Consider the following 24,892-nt stretch of genomic DNA (forward strand, 5'->3'; position numbering starts at 1 on the left):
ACACCTTTCTTTTCTGCGCAATTTCTACGCGTGAGTCATACAGAAAAATTGTCCCATATAGTTACCTCAAATTAAAAACCGTATTTTGAAAAATTTAAATTGCCTGACGCCCTTATTCCTATGCCGTAAGATCCAAATTTCCCGTCAGCTTATTGAAAATGATGGCTCATCATCGGGAAACCCAGACAGAGGCAGACGGCGACAGTTTTCGTCATTCGTTATACACTCCTCATGCATTGCGCTTTAACAGCACTGCGCATGCCTTCTGTTCCTTTCTACGTCTCCCTCTAACGCATAACATTTCAATATCTATCCCATTCACTCCCGGGAGGGTCGATATATACGCTAGCTTCTAGGTACGTGTACATTGCCGTAGCCATACTAGTTCGCAGGTTCGGAGCGACTAGAACATACGTCTAAGCAGTCGGATCCGGGAACGCAACACCGCGGCCGCAATGATGTCGCGTGCCGTGCTATTTATTAGTGTTTTTACCATAATATTGGAAGCTCTCAATGCTAGCCAGGTAAGATTAGATGATATAAAATTTAAAAAAGAAAAAGCTGTTTTATACGTATAATTAATACGTAATATGTAAAGTTGACCGGCGGAAAACGCGATGCCATAAAAGTTTTTTAGTCGGTGACGATTACTGGGTTTCGCTAAATGGTAAATAGATTGCGTAATTTTATTATTATTTCGTAATTTCAACGAATTTTAATTTATAAATCGTATTGTACCTAGTAGATGAAATTAATATAATAGGTTATTTTATACTTCATAACTTGTATGTTAGAATAAATTAGCGATTGTATGACGTAAGAAAATACGCATTATGACGCAAGTAAGTACTCCTTTTCTTATTAAAAAATATCTGGAGAGTATAGATGGAATAGATGGAAAACTTTTAGGTAACGTATTATCCTTTTCAATGAAGAATATATTTACTAATTAATTTTAAATATTTTAGAATTCTGTATGTTCTGAATTGCTGTGTGTTGACATATAAAGCTTTATTATTTCAGCGTTCTTCTAATATATAAAGCAATCTTCTATATAACGATATCTATGAATCTTGCGCAGTTGGGGCGGGTCCGTTTACTATACACATATAATTGAAATTATTATTTTTGAATAAAGCTAATTCAAGCTTTATACTTGAACAACTTGAAGCTTTTCAATGCGGTTTAAAATCAAAATTCAAATAGTACTTCAAAAGAGGATTATTAAGAGCGGAATTAATAGCAATATTCCTTTTGCAATCGTTATTAGATTTGAAGTGGGCCGGGGTATGCAAATCAGGGTGCTCGCACCTGATGTAGATTAAGCTTTCGAGAACCCGAGCTTTAATATATTAATTTAAAATCCGTTCTATGCGATACATTATTACGGCGTCACGTTAACGAATAGATTTAAAAAATATAGTATTGTACGGAAAATTAAAACTGGGATATTAAAAAATTTAGTAATTCATTCTTAATTTTTATAAAAATCTTTTTTTTAATTTATTTAGTTAATATTTTTTATGTTAGTTCAGGACCAAGTCAGTATAAACCAGTACAGGACGTGCTATTTCTTCTTCTTTTTTTAAATAATAGATATGAAGCCATTATGCCAATGATTTTGGCAGCTCGAAGAATTTTGAATATTACTGTATCTTCAAGACTCTATTAGCAAATATAGAACCAATTAGTCCCTAAAGCTAAATGGATGTTCTGATTTCTAAATAATTTATTTGTGTAACAAATATGTTTCAATTTCTCAGGTAAGTTGTACAAAAATATATAATTACATAAATATAATTCTTATGTAATATAATAAATTAATAAAATTCCTTAAATGAAAGATTTGGAACGATGATAAACATAAATATATATGAAAGATATGTTAAATAATGTGATCAAAAGTATTTTTCTATTATCCTGGAGAGAGAAAGCAGTCAAAGATTAGAATTAGACGTGAAAATATCATTGAAATTTAAACTAAAAAATAATTTTTGAGAAATTAAGAACTCACAGTAAAGTAGCAGAAACCAAGTACGGGTAAGTGAACTGAGTTTATAAATAGCAATCGATTGCATTTCTATCAAACTCAGAGAACAGATGCACCTTAGATATACTTAGAATTGTACACGATGCAATATTTGTAGTACTTATTACAAACAAATTATAATTTATATAAGTAACACAATATAATACTTATGAACGCCAATAAAAATATTTTTTCTAAATTTGCAAAGTCCGTTGGTTGAACGTCTAATACATCGGCTTGCACATACCATTTTTTTCTAAGTAAGAGATTCATTGCGCATCTAAAGAAAGTTTTCATTAGGATTTGAATGCACGACCTCAAAATGCTCATATAGCTATATAGTGGATGATTTAGAATAGTTATAATAATAATAATAATCTTTTATGTGCCAAGACAGTCGCTAGATCGATCAACTACAAATATCCGCACAATCAGACATATATAAATAGGCATGCAAATGTGATATCAATTTCTACAATGCCTTATAATAAGAATATAAAATAATGTCAAAGTTAAGTTAAGTTATTTACAATTGGTGTCAAATGCATGGTCTAAATACTCGCCTACGCTATAAAGCCACCTTTGCCTTTAAAAATGTTATTACCTTCCCCTTGAAAGAATTTCAAGGCAGTGATGTATAACTTCTAGGAAGGTGATTAAATAGTTTTATAGCCATTGCGTAACAATTTTTTGCATACATCGTGGTGGAGCAGCCACAGCAGTGTTGGATCCCTTGGTATATAAAGACAAGTTTCTTTGAATATTTTGAAGAATATATAAACTGGGTACTGTTAAAATATAATGTAATATATGTATAAATGTACGCGCATAACTTCCGAACGACTGCACGAAAGATAATTCTTGCCTTGGCAGGGCAAAGTTAAAACTGAAAGAACTTTGTAAAAATCGTTTTTTTTATGAAAAGTTAGTAAGTGAACAAGCAAGACTCAATATTTTGATAAAATAGTGGATAACCTAACAAAAACCGTGAAACTGTACAACACAAAAATTACATATATTTTAACTCTTTCGTATTGGCGTCTACGAGATAAGTGCATTGTCGCTTCTCATTCACCGTTTATCCAAACTAAATGGAAAGAAAATCGCATTACAGGCTTTCAGAATATAATCCTGTTTCTCAATAAAGAAAATCCAATTCGCGCAAAGCTTAATTGAGAGCCGTGAAGAATTTTTCGTTGAATTTAAATTAATTTTTCGATTGATCAGGTCTGTTCAGGTTTAGATATTCCAAACGTTTATTTTATAAGTATTTTATTTTAAATCAAATAATTGAGTATAATTTTTGAACATGAATAAATAAACGAATAAGTGGAAAAAACTGCTCTTAACAGTGAGACCGCCTTACATGATGAAAATCTTCTGGCTTATTATTATCTGATTTTGTGCTAATTAAAGTATTGATAAAGCGAAACATTATTTGAGATGCCCCAATGTGAGATTACTCAATTTGGAATACGACACATTAAGAAGAAAATTCAGAGCTATAGTGAATAAGTTATATTAATTCAATAACTTTATCCTATTCAACTGTTTTAGTATGGTACTGTTGTTCATACCAGACTTAATAGATATTATACTTAAAAATAAATATTATAGTTTGAACTAGTGACGCCCACTGGAGATTAATAGACGGAGTGGGATATGCGTTGGAGTGGAATCGTGATAGCAAGTTCTGTCCAGACTACTATGAAAATATTTGCAAAGGATTATTCAAGAACTTTCACCTACTTTTTTCTTGTGAAAGATCATAGTTTCTAGAATAAGCTACATCACATTTAGATCAATACAGGGTTTTAGGTTTTCACATAAAAACTGTGTTATCTTGAACGTGAAAGTAAATTTAATCAAATTGAATATGATTATTAAACTATTTCAAAAATTATAAAATGTTATAATATTTTGCTAATATAATGCTCACCTAGAAATAACTCTCGATTTTAAGAGGATACACTCACAAAGGATTATACTACATTATTATTATTTCGACTAATGACCCATTAAGAAAAGAGCATACCAATTCGTAAAAGGCCGGCAACCCACTCGCAATTTCTCTGGCATTAAGAGGTTCCATGGGCAACGGTATAACTTAAAATCAGGTGCTCACCTGCCCGTATTTAAACTAGACTGAATGATTTTACTATGTTTTTTAATAAAAATATCTACAAATTCAGATGTATGATGTTAAAATATTTATAGCATTGTTTCTGAATATTTGACGCGTTGAAACCGTTGATAATGTTATTAAAGGATTTGATTTAATCTCATAAAGTCACGTGTATGAACACTTTTGCAAGTCTAAATATATCAGGGTAATTTTAATACTTATGTTGTTAGAACAGTTGTATATTTTGTATAATACTCTAACAATAACACAACAGAAAATGCCTAAAGTTAAGGAGAGTGTGATTACGGAAGCTCCGAAAAAGAAAAACAGAGTTTCCAGAAACAAATCTGTTGGCATGTGGGAAGACAGAAGCATTGCTAATATAGGTAATACCTATCAGAAATGTTTATATAATTATTATTTTATATATGGGAGTCATACTTAGCGTTGTCTTGACTCTCAATTTCCCATAGATTATAGAAATACCATTCAAAAGCGAACGAACGAAAAGAACTTCTTTAATCTTCATTAATATTCTCACAAATATAAGAAATTACTTAAAACGAACTATGTACACACATCACAGAAAATAAATCGCTAGATACATTCAGAATATCGGATATCTTAGTTAAAAATAAATGAACATAATAGACGATCGGCATTCTGTATCTGACACAAGTCGATTTTTCTTACGGTTCGTTCGTTCTTCTTTCATCATACGAGCAAGTGCGAACATGGACAGAGTTTATCTGTACACAGCCGAGGTTTCTACGAACCTACGACCACAGGGCCTCACTGAATCCAACTGAAATCAACAAATCTGTATTATGTACAATATAACCTAGTCGAGGGTATATTTGTTTTTTTTAAATTTCATCTTTTTGTAGACCTGTTAATTAAAATACTTAATTTAAGGGCACTGTCTGCTAAGTTACGTCTAGACACTAGACAGACTGCATGCAATTAATAAAACAAGTTAGAGTAACTTTAGTACAGAAATTTATTACGTAATTTTGCAAATGAAAAAACAGATTTTAGTTCATTCAAAACTAATAGAACAAATATATTTTTCAAAAAAATTTGAAGAGGCTATATTACACATACCTTTAAAAACGGTTACTCTTTAAATTGTAATTCCGCTACAAATTAATGAATTGGTACCCTAAAACAACAATTTTTATTATATACAGTCCTCTCAATCTATTGCGATCATTATATAAAATAAGGCGACATAAATACATTTTAACTATATTTAGCCAATATGCCACTGTACGAATTCTATTGTAATTCAATTATATACTTAAGTGCTGAAAAAATCATGTCCTAATGAATTTTCTTCGCAAAGGTAATGACTACAATGGCCTATTTATTTATTTATAAGTTTACCAACGCTGGGCACACTGATACATTGGTATAAGAATAAAAAATACAATTTTTAATTGACAAGCACTTATAGGCAATCATAACATACACAAAGAGATAAAAAAATTGTGTGTGCGTACTACTGTACACACGTAAGAAGTGAAGCTTCTTTAAGGCTTTATTTTTCGAAAAATGATCTACTATATGCAACTGTACAGGAATTGGTTAAATAAAGTAATATTAGATAAAGTTGAATAAAAGGCTTTTATTATCATAGACATGAATACAAATAATACAATTATTTCATTTTACCTTATTACTACTAAGACTATTACAGAATTTCATTAATTGTAATAGAATGATTACTATCATTGTTATCGTTATTATTTATTTTTATTATAATTGGCTTCGAATCTCTTCGATTCAACCATGGTAGGATGGCGCGTAACGTAATTATGAGACGCGTAACCGAAAAAGGTGACGGTCATTTTTTCCAACGCCGACAAAGAAGTTTCACTTCAATTATAAAAACTAAAGGAAAATCGATATCAAAGTGTTCTTATTGATTTTAAGTTATCAATTGTCACAATTTGTAATATTATACAGATTATACTCGAATAAACAAAAGACCATTATGTACACTTCATCAGATTATTATCTGAAGGCTGTGAACATCGTCTGTTTGTTCGCAAATACACCGACGTTAATTGGAGTGTAAGCTTGCATTCAGAATTATCGATAATTTCATATTGAAATGCACTGTTCGTATTTACCATTCAAATATAACCGTGTTCAGAGATTTATAAGGATTATCTTAGAATATTAAATATAATCTAGAATTGAATTATTTTTCTAACAAAAAAATCTTTAAAATTATATTTATTTATTTATTTCGTTATCCTACAGCAAACAAAAACAATTATGCTAGACGGAATACATAACATTTATAAAAAGGTTCAATCATTTACAAAAGAGAATAAAAATGATACATGACGCTTCGTGTAAAATTTTATGTACGTGAAGGTTTGTATCGGGGGATATGCTTATGTAGGTGATTTTGCGCTATTCTTAATGTTCCAGGTTAACAAGTTAAGGCTTAAATGTTGGTCGTTGTATAACCGGGATGTGAGATACAAAACTGAGATTTTGTTGCAGTTGGTGTTGATGCGAAGACGTTAAACATAGCACCATTACGAATCTTGTAGACTGGAACATAGAAGGACATTTTGTTCTCTTCTCTTCTGTGCTGCATTTAGTTTCGGTGTTACAATATGTCATAACACTTCACCCGGAAAAGCTTAAACTGAAATAGCAAGAGTTAAACAAATAAGTAAGAAGTTATTGGGAATACCTGTTCCACTAAAGAGTTTCAGACGGTAGACAAAGAGCCTGTATTTATAAGAATATTTTCAATTTTCGCAAAAACTTTCGCGAGGCGCAATGAAATTGTAAGAAGAAATGCTCAAGATTTATGTGACTTATAAAGAAAAAGAAAACGCTTTTCTGCACTCGACGAGAGAAAATGGCGTGTTATTTATCATCATGTTTGTGAAATTGTTATGATAAGCTATATACATACATTTTTTACGCAATTTAAAATCCGACGACGAAACGACGCGTTCGTTTGTAGTAATTACTTAAAGAATATGCAGCTGTGACATGACTTGAAAAATGCTTACTAATTCTTAAAAAGCCGGCGACCCAATCGCGAGTCTCTGACATTGAGAGTGTCCTGTCCATAGGCGGTTTCGCTTATTTAGTTGAGCCTAATTACCGTTTGCCGTCTGTCCATATAAAAAAATCTTAATTTTGAAAGAAACATGAACAGATCCTTGCAGGTTAATTCTATTTTGATTTGTAGATGTAATTAAAAGAGAAGAAATCAAAATCCCCTAAAATTCCTGTAATCACAACCCTATTGAGATAAATTATATGACGAATTGCCTGACCGCGACATAAAATCATAATGAAGATATAAAACGTGCTTTCCTCAATTTCGTGTGTTACTGCGGCTTGATGCATCGCAACCCTCAATTTAGTTAAGGATACTCTTGGGATAAATATGATGATAGGGAGCTTTCGTCTGCAATTATACATATTTTAAATAACAATTCCGTTTTATGACTGATTATAGTTTGTTTATGAAACCTGTTTTATCAATAAAATAAAAATAAAGTTATTGGATCATATTGGCAATTTTAATTTTTAAAATGTTTTTAGCAGCAACAAAAAAAAAACAATCTAGTTTAAATACTGATACATTGCGGTGTTGGCCAAGTGGCTTCAGCGTGCGACTCTCATCCCTGAAGTCGTAGGTTCGATTCCTCGTGCACCTGTGAACTTTCTTTCTACGCCCGCATTTAACATTCGCTTGAACGGTGAAGAAAAACATCGTGAAGAAACTGGCTTGCCTTAGACCCAAAATGTCGACGGCGTGCGTCAGCCACAGAAGGCTGATCACCAACTTGCCTATTAGATTAACAAATGATCATGACACATAAATCTGAGCCCAGACCTAAAAAGCTTGTAGCGCCATTGATTTTGTTTAGTTTAAATACTGACTATTATAAAAAAAGCTGTGATAATAGTTACGTATATATGTATTATATGAATTGTGGGACATTACAAAAATATAGAAATATACGATGCAACATTCGCGGTCGTAAATAGGGGGTCATTCACCCCTATAAGTTCGTGAACTCATCTTGACCTATCAGCTGTTCGTAAATGATTGTATTTAGGTGGTTATAAGCATAAACGCTATTGCTTATCATATCATTTATGTTTGTCTATCTTTACCGTATATTTCTTAAATATCTCATAATTATAGCGAATACCGATAGAAAATTCGCAAAAAACTGTCTTTCAATTTTTATATGTATCACAATAGTGATGATAAAAAATTGAATATTGAAGCGCTAGTTTCGCAACTTCAAGTATTCTTAAAGCCTCGGGGTAGTTGGATGTAGTCTTTTGTTCGAAAAGTACGCTTCAAGATACGGGATACATACACATGTACCTTGTACATAAGATACATAGAATAAGAAGTTGAGATGCGAGAATACTATTTTAAGTCTTCGTACGTTTCGCTGATGTAGTTTTCTTGACAATAGCTCTTTTACAATGGCTTCTAGAACGCTATTGTTTTGTCTGCTGAGAATATTAAAACTGTTCAAGTCTGAAGAATGTAGACTAATTAATATGGGCCTTTGTATAAAAATGTTGGCTTATTATGAATTATTATAGCAAAAAAATATTTTACAAAACTAATTTCTCAATTCTTGACTTTATAATAATTTCGATATGATACATGGATAAAAGTTTTAGATATTCCTATACTATTTTAGGAACTCGCCATACGATACACTAAGTGCGGAAGGCGTTTGACTAAGTAGTTGAATGCATCCTACTAATTCACAAGTCAATAATAAAAATGATCTTCCTTGATTTTCCCTAAAGTGACCGTATTCCTTCATAGGTTATATGGCCCCTAATCCCGGGACTACATCACTATCTCGTAGGCCGCATGGTGCTCAACGATCCGCACAACAGCTAGTGTATCCACCACAGCATTAGTAGGAATGAGGACAAATCAAATAAATAATCTATATTTGTGTAAAACTGTTATTTATTTTTGTAATTGATGATTCTAGAACAAATTTAACAAGTACAGATAATATTTATTTATTTCAATAAAGTCCTCAGAAGCTGGAATGCTCTAAAACTTATTTACAAAAAAATAAGCTAATGTACCGCCAAGTACGGGTTTAGCATTTACAAATAGTAATTAGTCCAGCTTAAATTAATGTTAAGTTTTTTTTTATATAATAGGTGGTTACGTTGCCGGCCTTTGAGGAAGGAGTACACTTTAACGTTGAATAGTTGGAGGTCGTATCTCTCAGAAGACCTCCAGTAGGATTCGGTTCCACAGTTTCGCAAAAGAAAGTTCCTTGTGAAACGGATTTTGAAAGACCTCCAGCCATCAAAGTGATGTTGATGAACTTTTGCATTACGGCTCGTACGATGTAGAAACGAGATTAAAAAACCTAAAACTAAACAAACAGGATAAAAAAGGGAGATAGAAATAAAAAAAAATTAACTCCCTGAATACACATCCAAAACATTATGAATTTATGCCTAATATATTTTTGAGATTTAAAGTTAGTAAGTGCTGTAGGTAAAGTATTAATTGGATCTAAAACTACTTAACTCTGAAAACTTCAGACAAAATATTCAGGAGCTCTGCATAAGCTTATCTGCATAAGTTGGAAGATTGCCAAAGCAAGCGCAAAATTAAAAGAACTTCAGTCAACAAGCACGCTTACAATGAAGCTATCAAAACTAAATAATTTTCTTTCATAATAATTAATTCTATTTTAAAGCCTATTTCTAGCAACTTTTATATAAATAAACCTCAAAGAATTAACGTTGAACTACCGATTTCTGTAGATTGATTATCAAATTTATAGTTTCTATGGGACTGAAATAATATATGTATATTTTAATTTAAAAAATAGAAAAAAATTGGTTAAATAAAGTTCAATTAGATAAAGTATAAAGGCTTTTATTATCATAGACATGAATACAAATAATACAATTATTTCATTTTACAGAACTTCATTAATTGTATATATATATATTATATTGTAAGTGGGAGAATCGTTTAGTGTTGTCACGGTTGAATCGAAGAGATTCGAAGCCATTAATAACAAAAATATATAATAACGATAACAATGATAGTAATCATTCTATTAAAATTAATGAAATTCTGTATATATTTATACTATTATGCTAAGTTGTTCCTCGTACATAATAATGTATATGCATCAAAATTCTAAATGTAGTTATCATATTATAGTTAAAAAGGAGGTATTCATATAAGTTTATTGATTTATTATTGTTGCTGTTGTATATAGAATATATATTAAACACTATTCCACCGCTCAGCTTAGCCATTGTCCTTGGTTCTTTATGTACATCTCATATATAAGACTACTACGCGTCAGAGGGTTTCTAAGAGGATTACCTCCGACTGTATATCCCATTTGATCGATTTATAGCGCTATAGCATATGATCATTTATGTTACTTTATTCGCATATGCGAATAAATTGTAAGGAATTTATTTTTAGCTTTTAAAACAGGAGTATATTGACTAGCACAAGACTACGTCTGTCTCTTAAAATAATACTTAGTAATGCTTCCCGCAGCCTGCTTAGACGCACTAGACGGACTTTTAAAGTCCTTATGAATTCGTCTTAACGGGTATTTCGGACGAACATTGATAAATGCCGTAATAGTTTGGGAGTTATTAAAATATATATTTAGAAATCTCAGGAAATTTTTATTTCGGATTTTGTTTTAATTAAAGTCAAACGGCATTGTCGCCTTCTATAATTTTGTTTAAATTTACAAAAACAAATGTACGACGACAGGCAGCCATTTTATTTTGTATGTCTTGGCTTGAATGTTTCTGAACTTTATAAACTTTTATTGATAGTTAACAGACTTTACCTCAAATAGGGGTTAAAGAATTACAAGAAGTAAGGATTGCACTACTAGAACAAGTTCTTCAAGTAAAACGGTGAAGGTTTTTATGCACCTATCCCTGCGGAGATCTATCGATTAGTATCCCACGGTTGCGTTTTGTTTTTGCTAAACTTGTCTTGGGTTAATACAAAAAGATAGTATTTAAATAGTTTACCTTGCATCACAAAACAATTTTAAAAGGACTTTGTATATTTTAAATGAAAGAAGATGAAAAAAATTGTCTACTTAAAAACTATACGTTTTGTCTTCTTAAAAAACCTGCCACAAATTTTTTTTTCTAGTCCCCTCGTAAGGATTATCTAATAATAGAATAGAATTATCTAAGTGATTGTTGTGCTGATATGAAATAGTATTTATGACCTTCATAAGCCTTGCTTTCACCCATGGCCGGATCGTGAATTTGTGGGTTATGACGGAGAAATCCCTCGTAATAAAGGCACACGCGAAAAAATACACCGACCGAAAACAAGTGACGGGGAATTCCCCGTTCCGTTCGATAGACGCGCATCGTCCTTGAGTTGATTGATCTTATGCTTAGATTTTTTAAATTGTAGAAATATTTTTAAATAAAAATATCACCAATATTTTCAGTGGGAATAGGGGCCCTGGGCTGCAAATGGCTTTGAAGTAGATCCGACCCTGCTTTCACCACTATTCAATAAAGAGATGTCTTTCTATCTAGGCGTATAAAAGCGATATTTTTTAACATATGCAATATCAGAAAATAGGTATATGATAACTATGCCCTACGTAACCTTATCATTAGTAATAGGAAATATATATAGTATAAGAAATATAATAGCCACGGACTTCAATAAAGGTATTTATATATCTGATCTTCGCTGTACGTTTTTTAATGTCTGAATTAGATTATCAACTTGACCATCGAGTAACAAAATTGAACATGTATTTAGTGCTTTAATAAAGCGTAAAGAGGTCACAGAAATAAGTACACGTTATTGAACAAATCTAAAATCACGATACCTAGATAAAAGCTACTTGGCTTGGCACGTGATTGATTTCAAACTGGTTGAGCGGTAAAGGTCTTTTTATAGCAATAGAAATATTTTTCTTCTTATGGTTATAAGGACTACATGGCTACATAGCAAAAAATAAAAGTTCTCTTAGTCAGTAGTACTATAGTATTTCAAGTATGTTCTCACGGCACTAAAGCCGTTATAAAAAGTGCAAAACAAACCAGCATTTTACTGTAATCTTTTATTTAAATTAAATTATTTTTAATTTATCTGTTCTGTGTATATAATCCGGTGTTTATTCTATGGTTTTGTTATTTTTGTGACAACTGACAATTCAATTGACAAGCTGTCGACTGTCGCTGACGTGACATTTTAAAACGTGGCTCGCTTGTTTCTGGCTTGTAAATTTTTAAGCAAGACAACCGGTTATCGCTCTCACAAATTATTACTATCTGCTGAAATAGAAGTATCCTAAAAAAACGTAGTGAATTTTTTAATTAAAGAATTGTATCTTTTTTTAAAACTACTAATTGCCGTGTACTAATTTAAAAATGTTTACCAGGAAATACAAAAAAATAAAACATTGTAATACTAGCGTATTTTAAAAAGAAATTGTCGTCCGAATTTCTGTACTAAGGCAACATCTAAACAAGGATAAGCTCAGGCGAAATTAATCTCGGGGATATTTTCTGGATAAAAATAAATTTCAGGCCTGTCTTCAAGGGTAAATTGATGTTGAATAATTTACTTTTTACGTTCTATTACTTGTTTATTTCACTCCCCAACTTAAAATTGCGGTAAATAAAACCGACAAATTACACTTTTTTTGTCAAACGTTAAATATATGTACGCCTAATTTATTGTCGGAGCCTAATTCATGTAAAACACAGTCACTTAATTATGAACATTTTAATTCGTTTAAAAAGTTATCGTGTCTTGTTTCTATGTCCTTTTTTTCAAATCCGTAGGGGATGGCCTGCGTGGCGTCTTGTCTACTATAATATTTAATAGATAACTTTTTACACAAAAGCGTAAATCGGCAACGTATCTTGTCTAAAAAATGTCAATGTCAATTGTATTTTTACTACATACATTTTTGTAGTGATATCCAATAAATATTATTTTATCCAAACGGCTTGTCTGTCGGCTGTCTTAAATGTAATTCAAATATTGCTAATGGCTTGTTGATAAAATAAGATCGTTGAACCCTTCTAATATATCAAGAAAACGAAAGACCACCACAGATTGTATATTATATTAGGACTTGCATTGTATACAAACCGTAAATACTAGTTAGTGACACAAATGATCCTCTTTGAATGACCCTCATTATCATGTTTGATCACTGAAGCACACATCACAGTCAACTGATTTGCATACTAGCATGCTAAAATAGTCCTAGAAGCTCATCCATTTATGACATTTAGGCAAATTGAGCTTTGTTTAATAACTAGAATCATTTATTTAAATACATTTGTAACGATTGATTAATTTGGATAAAACCTTTTTCCTATATCTCAAATCAAATCTCTGCCAATTTTGATTTGAGAGTAGCTTTAATGATCCTCTAACATACGTGAAAACATAAGTGAAATCAAAACTTAGTGACGCTATTGTTTTCAAGACAGAATGCGCTATTTCTACACAGAAAAGCACATATTTTAAAACAACGGAGCAGAAAATTGAGTTTCTAATAGAGTCATTTTAAACACTCCTTTAGAGTTACTGGGAACATTTACCCTGGAGATTTCGTACCTCAATTCACGGACTTATATATATTTACATAATTAGATGTTATAATTACGGTAAGATGTTTATAATTGGATCATAGAACAGGGAGCAAACGGGCAGGAGGCTCACCTGATGTTAAGTGATACCGCTCATGGACACTCTCAATGCCAGAGGGCTCGCGAGTGCATTGCCGGCCTTTAAGAATTGGTACGCTCTTTTCTTGAAGGACCCTAAGTCGAATTGGTTCGGAAATACTTTAGTGGGCAGCTAGCCTAACTTAAGACGAATAAGTAATTTAAGTCTAATAATTGTATAATTGTCTAGTAATTGACTAAAAAGAATATTTAACAAAAGATAGTGACTAATGACACTACTTGCAGTCTCTATTAAGTAAGACCATATTTGCATTTAATATATTTGAATATGTATATAAAATACATGAGAGTTTGTAGTAACTTTACAAACAAAGCTATATTCCGTAATAAATGAACATTCTAAGTTATATTCCGTCACGATTCTGGCTTAAAATAATATAACAGCGAGATGATTCACAAAATATGCTAGAACTTTCTCGGCTAGAAAACGACATGAAAAAACACGAACGTGACGGGAACTTATAGGATTCAATGTAAATTTTTTACCGTTTTTACAGATTTCAATTTCGCGTTCCAGTAACGATGTTTCATGAACGTTTCTCTCATTCAATAGTGAAGCACCATTGCAGCTTATTAACCAGTACCATTAATTTTACGCCCTAGAAATTTTCTACTGAAATACATTCACCATACCTAAATCACATTTTTGTTAAAATCTTGGATATTTTAAAGTTCCTTATACTCTCAAGGAAGGGATATAAAAGCCTAAATTGCTTAAAGAATGTTTTTCGCCGTTATTAAACACGAGAAATATTCAATACCTATTTGGTTATAATCAAGGTTTCAAGATTTTGTTATTATAAGCCAAGGATATTTCCTTTAGTTCTTTGTTCAAATATGTACTCTCAATCAGTGGCGTAACCATATCATCGGTGCCCGTGGAAATTTCATTTGATGGGGCCAGTAAAAATTATCACGTTGTACTCAGTTTAATTTTAATAAACTTCGAGATTTTCAGCTTATTACTGTAACTCAAGTTTAAAACGTTTTTGATAAACGAGAGTTATGTCTATCGACTTACGGAACGACTCAGAGTCTAAACTTTAGTAATAAGTCGTTCTGTAAGTCTGTACAATATTTTATTAAGTATTCACGATTGAAGCACCAAGCGATTTTGATTATTTTGTATTTATTGTTTGTCTAGTACGAATGTATAGCATGAGCTGAGGACAAAGTAAGATTTATAATTAGTGCACAGGACTTTCGATAACCCAGGAAGGGTTATCGAAATACTTTAAATAATAGAGTTTTTTTTTAGTCTACATTAAACGTACAACAATAGAATGTATGTGAAATAATTAAATGTTAATTGTTAGTAACGAATGAATGCAATGTAACAGTTGAAAGAGTCGATTTAGGAAATCGCCACGCTTATAAAACTAAGAAAGCCTGAGTGAGCAAAATGTGATAAAAAAAAGTGGAAATATCAAAAAACAAAAGTTTCATTTATTTTATGGCGTAATCAATAAATACGCTATTGGAAACGCGAGGGTGCAGTAAATGCATAGTATACACGCTATATAAGTAATAAGTAATAGACGAAAGAGTCCTTTTCATCTTAGTCTAGTGCTATTAATCTTTAATGCACAGAACCACGCCATTTCGCATTGATAGATGCAAATCTGTGCACTGATTCGAACGTCTAATGGACCGGGAAACTTCCTAGATAAAGGCTCTCAATATCTCTTTGAAATTCGCTATAGACTAGAATAAATAAATTGCGATCAGCGGCTTTGATTATTTACCAGCTGGTATGCGACTGCGTTTAGTATTTACAAGAATGTTTATTTTCTAAAAATGTGTTATATGTGTGTGTTTTCATTGTTAACAAAGACAAAAACCACGCGAGACATAAAACGCATGTAGATTAGGAAGAAACGGAAAGATGATTTTAATTCACATCTTATTTTGGTGGTTCTCCATAACTGGAGTCACTCGCAATTTTTCCTTCTACCAACACATATTTTACACTTTTAATTTTACTTAAAGAGTAAATGACAATATGTGAGTTCCATAACCACATGTAGATTAGAGTAAATAAAACAGTCATACATTACTTCAGTTTAGACGTACCTTATATTCTATCTATGCTGTTCTAAAAGCCTTTCCGTTCACATAATTAGACAAGTGAAAGTTTCTCAACACCTTTAACAAATTTATCTCGTCAAGGGAATATTAGGGACCAAATTACCAGCACAAAGTCGCTCGCACCTTCAAATTCCTCGTGTAATTACCGAGGCATTTGACGTAATGTCCTCTTAGACTCGCTCTTACTGCCGAACACATATCGCACTTCCGTTTTCGCGTAAACGAGCGAAGATAACCTCCTTATTGCTTGTCGACCCCGACTTCAGTTCCGAGAATATTGATTCTCGTACAAGATAAGTTGATCAATATGAGCAAATACTCTCAGTACATTTGAAACTCCCGTTTTATTAAAGGCCATTTTATTGTCGTTTCCAGATGCCATAAAAGCACTCAAAGCACTACTACAGTTTTGTGAAATAAAACTGAATTTTGTCGCGCCAGCTTCACTTTATCTGGAAAGTCCATAGCTGCTATTTTGCTACATTGTCCCCTGTTTTATTTATCACATCTACAATTTTATGCGCGTCGTTTATTGTCAGGCTCTCAAGTCATATGCCGGAATGCCTGGATTGTCTAGACACAACCGTTTTAGCATCCCCTTTATTTTAAGTTATTATAAGTTTCTGTTTTTATTAACGTCATTTTATTGGATCCTCTTTCGAACGTTATTCAACCCAGGTAACAAATTCGTAGGAGTGTCGCATGCGCTCCTGTGGAACGGAGCATGTAGGTTAAGAGCCCTTTGCGCTTTGTTAGCGTGCTCTAATCACTGTCGGCCCTCAACGGCACGCGACTCAAGGGCTCCTGGCGCACTAGCGTTTTGTGTCTCCTCATCGCCATATCTTCTAAGCTCTGAGCGCCTGGTACCTGCCACTTTGATTACCCATTCAAGTACTGACTAAATTACCTTGGCAGCTGTAAAAGTGTTTTCTCCCGTGAAATGGCCTAATCTATCATTGGCTTAGTCTTGGCTGTGAATAATCGGTTTGGCCTCAGATATCGCTTATAAAGGCTATTTGTTCGCCCTCTCCAATAAGTCCCAAAAGGCAATTCTGTCTAGATTTGGCTCCCGATAGAATGCGACTGGCAGATATCCAAGGTACACTTTTAATTTTCCTGAGTCCAAATGCGCTGTACATGCACAAATAAGGGTATGACGTCAAACACGGTTTTAAATAGCTTTCTATGTCAAGGGAAAGAGGCTTCGTACAACCTAATGAAATAAGCATATTTTAAAATAATTTCTAACCCTTTTTATGAAAGTAAAATTACATTAAATGTAATTTTGTGGTAGAAAAGGTTAAATGTATTTTCCGTCAGTTAATAACAAGGTTGGTTTGCTGTCCTGCAGTCTCCCCTTCCCTGGAGGGGACGAAACTCATTTCCGCTAGTCGGAAACGTAGTCAATAAGTACAGAAAAATGGTATTCAGAAACGTCTCGCCGCTTTCAATGTAATTTTTATTTCTTTTTCAGGATTTATGACTTTTATGTTTTAGTGTTAACTTTGGTTTGATTTGAATAGGCTGTGGTTGAATGGAGACATTAATCGAGTTCTTTGAAAGGTTTGACAAATACAACAACAAATAATGGTTCTATTCTTTTAATTTCGTACTAATTGTAATAAATTACGAGTTTTATACATTTAAGATGTATTAGATAAAGGACATGTGAATAATAGAAATGTTTTGCTTAAGTAATAGATTTCTTGATTGTTTACGAATAAAACTGCAATGAATTAGCATAACATTTCGAGATAAATTTGACTTTTTGGCAATAAAGATATTGGCGGTTAGAAGTAGAAATCGAGAAGGCTGGCTCAGCTAATGTTTGTCGGTTATCCTGGCAATCCTCCAGCTCGCCATATGTAGGACACCAAGTTTTAACATAATGACTGTGTCCCACTTTGACAATGCTCACACGTTGCGGCAAAATCCTTTGTATAAGAATATTTGATATTTGATGACTTTTATTGTATTATACGGTACACTGGGAACTTAACATATTTATAAAAAAAGGAATTATGTATAAAGATTCATTATTAAATACACATTCATTGACACGCTCCAAGTCATAATTCCACTTCAATATTGAGTTAGCTTTCGTAGCTTCGTCGTGGATTTCATGCAATTTGGCTAGATTAAGACCAGTCCATGTTATATTTTAGTATATTTAGATAAAACTCAAGATTTCCACTATCAGCTATTAGTAAAATCTATTAGTTAAATTCGTTCGAAAATGCGTTCAAATGTGAAGGATGATATATCAGTTTTAGAATTTCTTTTAAACTTTAAATATCTACAAAACGAACGTACTAACAACGTTTCGTTGTTACATTTGTTTTATTTCCGTCTTTGTTTTGATCCTATTGTGGTGTTTTGTTTTTTTGAAATCAAGATTCGTTTGGCAACCCTGAGAGCCATATCTGAGTCCAGTTAATAGAAATCCCAGTCTTCCGGTCGGGAGAGCGCAATCTAGATTAACAGTATTGAACTAAGCTTTACACCAGGGAAATTGCTCGGGATTAGAAATGAAAGATATTTGGAAAAGGCATTTGTGGATCCGTCTCCGTGGCTCCGATTTTACATAGAAGGTCCAGGATTCTATTTTGGAAATCTAACTCTTAATGAAATATTCTAGAGATTTAGTCTAAACTTAAAGCATGCCTAGCGTACAGTACGTTAAGGAAGTCATACCTTGAATTATCATGATCAATATTTAAAGGGTCCATAAACGAAGTACCTATTCTTAAAAAGTGAGTTGCCATCACTTGCGAGCCCTTTGACATTAAGTGTGACCATGAGTGGCAGTATCACTTAACATCAGATGATATCTGCCCGTATGCCCGCTGTTCTATAAAATATTAACATATATTATTTGGTTCGACTAGAATCATAAGCCCAGTCTCATTACAGGTATTGTTCTATCTCCTTCCTTCACAGCGAAAACACAATTTGACAGAAAGAAACAGTTTGTAGTTAATAAGCCAAATACTGTTTAATATTAGTATTTCCACGTGTGTTAGTTGAGGTTGTTTACATAGGTTCCACGCAAATTATATGACTGTCTCTTTGTTAGATTCGCTTTGATTGCTTTTTGTAGGTATGAGGTTGCAGAGGAATATTTGACTTTCATCTTGTACCGCTATCTTGTGGGAATATGTCATTATCCTAATTAATAATTTCATTTGCGACTTTACGTCTGATGAATATAAATGTTAATTATTATAAATTTTACTGTAAATAAATGAAGATGAGGAAATATCAGCCTTAATACCAAGTTTGATGGATGTAACGTACATAAATATTTTGTACGAAAATGTTAGTTTTGTAACAAGGGAAAGAATAAAAAAAAATTTCTTACAATGACCGTACCGTGTGACTTATTTACCCAATTTAAACAAAGGCATTAATATTTGAAAATAAATTTTATTACAAATATACTGTTTCTATTTTAGTGACTTAAAAACATTTCCTCATTACTTATATTGGAAAAGTACTTAATAGAAAATATTACTTTCATAAAAAGGTTGATTAAGTTCTCAAAGGAATATCAATGCATTTTAATTAAAGTAAGAAAAACTCAATTCTAGGAACTGCCCTGAGTAGCCTTTCACGTACCGAAGAGGTATTAATATCATGCTTAATTGAAATTCTCGGATAATAATTTCTGCATATTTATGTATAGACTAAATAAGTGGAAATGATTGAAATTTCACGCATTAAATAACAATTATTTTCGATAAAAAAAACGCGTATTTAGCATAGGGACCTTAGAAAAAGACTTTGACCCGATAACGGATTTGTATTGTCATTGTGTGTGTTGCGTAGTGATTTGGTTTCAGACCCCAAGTCTAAGGACATTTAAAGAGATTATAAAACTTCTAAATTAATATACTATTTGATCGAACGAATTCTGCATCCATTTCTTTATCACTATATATTTTCAATATCCATTTATAATTTTGTGTTGATCCCGAGTAGAAAATAAGTTATAATCTCATTTTTAATATTAATAAAATAATATGTCTCAGAAATCATTTGTGAGATGTATGTTTTATGATTGTCGTAAACTCCGATCGTGACTAGGAAAACTTGAGGGAAATTACACTTTGCTTGACAAATTATTCAGAAGAAAATTCAGTACTTGATAACTGCAAGATATTATAAAGACTTAAAACACAATATTAAAAGATTTTTAGAAAGAGTTATAGAACCGATTATTATTATTATTTATTTATTTATAAGTTGTAAAACAACGAGTTTGCCCAAGAGATAATCTTAATGTAATAAGATATAACTTAATAAATTAGAAAATATGACATCATTTTACACACTCATACATAAACATCAATTATATTAGAACACAAGCAAGGTAGCAAGGAAAAGAAAACAAGCAGCTAAATAAAACTAAATAGAAACCTAAACCTCATCAAACTATTCTGGAACAAATATGGGTTTAATAAAACTATAAATTTTGTTGTATATGAGAGACATTATGAAACTGATTCGATTATCTATGGTTTCAGTGGTACTCACGCAAACATAAACTTTGACCCTTAAAAGGGATTGATAAAATTAATATTAAAACATATAGGTACAGCTAATGTAACTTTTGAAGAAATTCTTGTGTGTTAAACTATCAAGAATATTTCAAATGATATTTACGTATAAAATTTAACGAAAACAATTAAAGTTCTCTTAAAAATGGTACTATAAATCATCGTGGCAGAGTGCTGGCCAGCATTAAATAATTCAGGATTTATGAAATCTCTACCATAATTTCCATCTGCGGCGAGCGAGGCGTAAAGCATGAAACTGTGAAATGTCGGGAAAATGAGAGGAGTGCATTTATTGCTTCAAAGGGGTTTAATGTTGGTCTCGACTGTTCATAGTAGTTTATAATTGTTGATGTTCCGATAATATCGTATATGTAACTTAAATGTTTTCTAAGGGAGTCCATTGACATAATATGAGACATGTATACAAGAATGAACATAACAATGACTGGCTTTACTTCGTAAGAAAAACGGAAAAAAAAAAATTTATTCGGTTAGTCTCAGTTACATCGACCCTTAGTTTTTCTTCGGGTGTTGTTTTTATATAACAATTATTTTAGTGGTTCTAATTGTACAACACAGTAATTATATAAAAGAAACAGATGAAAAAACTAAAATTAATAAAAAAAGATGTAATTAAATATTGTATATATGTTTTTTTTTTAGAATTTACAATTAAGTTTTACTTGAAAGGGTTCCTAAGCACATTTTTTAAAAGAGTTATTTAAAAAAAAACTATTATACTATAAAATATAACAAACAAATAGTAAAATCGGGTTTATTTGTTCGGTTGATACGCTTTATCCTTAAAATCACCGTGTCCTATGCATACAATAGTAGTATCGTAATCCCTCAACCTTTTTATTTTAGTAAGTAAAACATATGAGTGCAATTTCCCATATACGATCGCACGCTCAGTACACGGTTAAATGGGCCCGGATATTACTTGACTGATTCGAGCCGGATATAAATCAAGCTTAGTCGATCGCCGAGCGACATGTTTGGCACAGATTGTTTGTTAAAGTACGACAGCTCTAGTAAAAGAGTATTTATTAACTATATTTATAATGGTCTAAAATTAAAGTTATTGAGAGTGTCCATAGGCGGCGGTATCGATTAACATCAGGTGAACTAGATTACAATTCGTTTATAAATGTTATAATTCATGTGTTAGTAGCAACTATAGTTGTGTTAAATGAAAATAAAGAATCTTCTTGAAGATCTTCTGTAGTTTGAAAAAGCCAGTATCGCTACAACCTTTTAGGTTTGTGCTACAGATTTCTGTATTTATTTGGTGATCTTTTGTTTTTTGTGATAGGCAACTATTACAAAAAGCAAGATAGGTGATCAGCCTTCAATGCCTGACACATGCCGACCTTTTGCGTCTGCTCTTACGGTGAAGGCAAACATCGTGGAACCAAAATTCGATCCTTTGTGTTTTGATCCTATTGTAGTGTACGCAGAAGGCAGAAGGCATAGAGGAGATTTACAGATGTAAAATACAGATGATTGAAGAAGCGGATGTATCTGAGGCCTAGGGTTATAGCGCCACTGGACTATTATTATTATTCTTTATATATTTTTGTTTAGAGGGATAAAAATAAATACACGTAAATAATTTATTTAACAGTTAGAAGCTAAAGTCTAGACGACGTTGAAGTCAAAACCAGTCGTTGAAGTAAAAAAATTACTAAGTTCAAAAATCGTGAATTTCCCGTAATTGTGGTGTAAATCAAATGATCGTTACGGCTCTTTAATTGAGTGAGTTATGGGGGTCGTTTAGTGTGCTCTGTTGGTTTGGGATCTGTTTGGTTAAATTGATGTTTCTAAGGGCGTGCTTTTACTGGAAAAAGGAGTACTTTTGATCCATCAATAAAATCTTTCAATTAACGCAATAAAAATGCTTTTCAATTAAAAATAAATTTCATGTTTGTTATTCAGTTCTGAAAGAAGTGCCACGAATATGTATATAAATCGTTAAAATATTGAAAAAATATTTAAGTTATAATTAAAGCCATCATAGTGTTATCTAAACTGTATACCTTTTTTCCAAATTTTTATCATCTTGATGGAACCCCTCACACTGATCCGATTAATATAATATACATAATTTTATTTCACGTCAATCTTATTCTTCAATTAATCACATCTTCAATCGTCACGTCAATATATATCTTTATTTTTTGATTTTTCTGGTTGGTCACAGTCACAGACTATGTAACGGTATACTATTGAATGATCACCCACAGAGTATGGAATGGCTACACAGAATAAATATTGTAAAAACAGACAACGAAATAAATGTTGCTAAAAACAAGGGAATTTACTTAATTATATATATGATATTTTAATGTATAATTTAAGTACAAAAATATATGAGGTTGTGCAATAAAATAAAGTTAATATTTACATAGGTAACACCAAAGAGTTTGAGCTGCAAATAAAAAACTTTTTCATAGCAGGCCTGTGTAATTAATTATTTATATTGTATAATAGGCTCGAATAATGGTATAACAAAGTATACAAAGCACTTTCAATTACATAAAATCAACAATACTTTGCTAGAAACATGTTGAAATTTAACAAAGCTTTCCTATATAAATGGCAATTTTCCAGCGAAATGCTTTATATTTGAAACAAAACGTGAAGTATCTCACCTCGTAAAATACCACGGAACCTTGTTATACGCTGCGATAAACTCGATTCAATTAAAAAGAAAAAGCGGGAAAATTGAAACTGAAGACGGTTAATTTATCGTTACGTAATTTAACCAAGTTAATTATAAACGGGAAAAGTCTGCTCATTGACTTTTCATATTTATTGGCCCTTAATTTACGACTATCGGTGATTTAAGAGAAATACTTTTTCTGAAACGTTTGAAAGCTTATTATATATATATTGAATTTCACATATATATCGTATAATTTATAAATTATACGCTCTTTTCTTAAAGGACCCTAAGTCGAATTGGTTCGAAATTACTAAACAACAGCTAGTGCCACATAGTAGTGGGCGGTATAAACTGCCTTAAAAACGCTCAGTTGTGGAACGACGGACGTCGAGGTCATACGGTATTTCGTATTCTGCCTTGACGTTGCTAATGAAAACTTTTTTGAATTTAAATTTTAGAAGTCTTTGGTAATAATGTAGTATATGGCATTCATTAGTCATTTGTTTTGTGAATTGGCGGCAAATCTAAAACTCTTGATAGACGTGAAAATGAACCTAACGCGAGAAAATTTCGTTTGGGCGTACTCAATAACAAAGCTATGGTAGGCTGCGATTAGCATTTTTAATGAAGCCCCATATTATGACACTATTTACAATTGGTTTAACGAAATTAAGCGTGGACATAGCAATCTCAATGATGTTCCGCGTGAGGGACAGCGACTTCTGTGATCAGTGCTGTGCGACGCATGATAGAGGAAGATAAGAGTGCCCATCAGCAGATACGGGCAAGCCTAGGCATTGGTATGATTCAATTTGACAAAATAGGAAGCTTTGTACCAGATGGATTCACCATACTTTAACCGACGGCCGATCAGTAACACCTTCGCATGGACTGGTGAATATGGCAGGTGTCGAGATAATGAGTCATCCGCCATACAGTCCGGACCTGGTGCCCGCCGGTCGGCACTGTGACTTTCATTTACATCCTCTTGGACTAAAGATAAAATTCGAGGTATTCGCTTTACGGGCCCTGAAGATACGGTGAAAGCGTACAAAAATGTCATAAAAAGAAGAATCGTTCCCACTGCTTTTCTCAGTGGTTCCATCGAATGCAACGATGTGTAGAGAGGAGATTACTTCGAAAAACAATAAAAGTATTGGCAACTTTCTACATTAAGCCGTTTTTCATTATCTTTCATTACCAGTGTAACCAAGGTAACATAGAAATCAATCGCCACAAGTAGGCGCACAAAGCACTCATGAGATCCAATATTTCTATGAAAGAATAAGGAAAACCGAAAAATTAAATATTCATGAAGATAGAATGGGAGTGGAAATAATTTTGTATTCATGACCCAAAGGTTGGAAATGCGGAACTATTCTCCTCTTGACATTTATTAAGTCAGTATTAAACATTAGGAGAATTCTGTTAAAGTTAATTAGTCATATTAATTAAGTATTGAATTAGTAATGAGAGCCATTTTTGTTCTTCTCAGAATGGATTTAGTTCTTATTAGATTAATGAAAGACCGAAACAAATAGATAGGTGTATGGCCTTAAGAAGTCATTACTTTTATACATAAGTGAAACTTCTTTAGGCGCTTGAGGGTAATTTTTTTTTCGGATGAAACGCAATAATTATAATATTAG

The 24,892-nt window shown here is 32.3% G+C and overlaps 1 protein-coding gene across 5 annotated transcripts in view; it reads left to right on the top strand.

The window, feature by feature from the left end:
- Positions 1 to 395: 395 nt before the first annotated feature.
- Positions 396 to 24,892, top strand: part of LOC123714285 (amyloid-beta-like protein) — a 110,204-nt gene continuing 85,707 nt past the window's right edge. For all 5 annotated transcript variants that reach the window (XM_045668495.1, XM_045668498.1, XM_045668496.1 and 2 more), the window contains exon 1: positions 396 to 524. In XM_045668495.1, coding sequence (XP_045524451.1) covers positions 456 to 524 — 69 coding nt within the window. In that variant the 5' untranslated portion in view covers positions 396 to 455. The remainder of the gene's footprint in view (positions 525 to 24,892) is intronic.

This window comes from Pieris brassicae, chromosome 9 (genome assembly GCF_905147105.1).
Source record: "Pieris brassicae chromosome 9, ilPieBrab1.1, whole genome shotgun sequence".
Lineage (NCBI taxonomy): Eukaryota > Metazoa > Arthropoda > Insecta > Lepidoptera > Pieridae > Pieris > Pieris brassicae.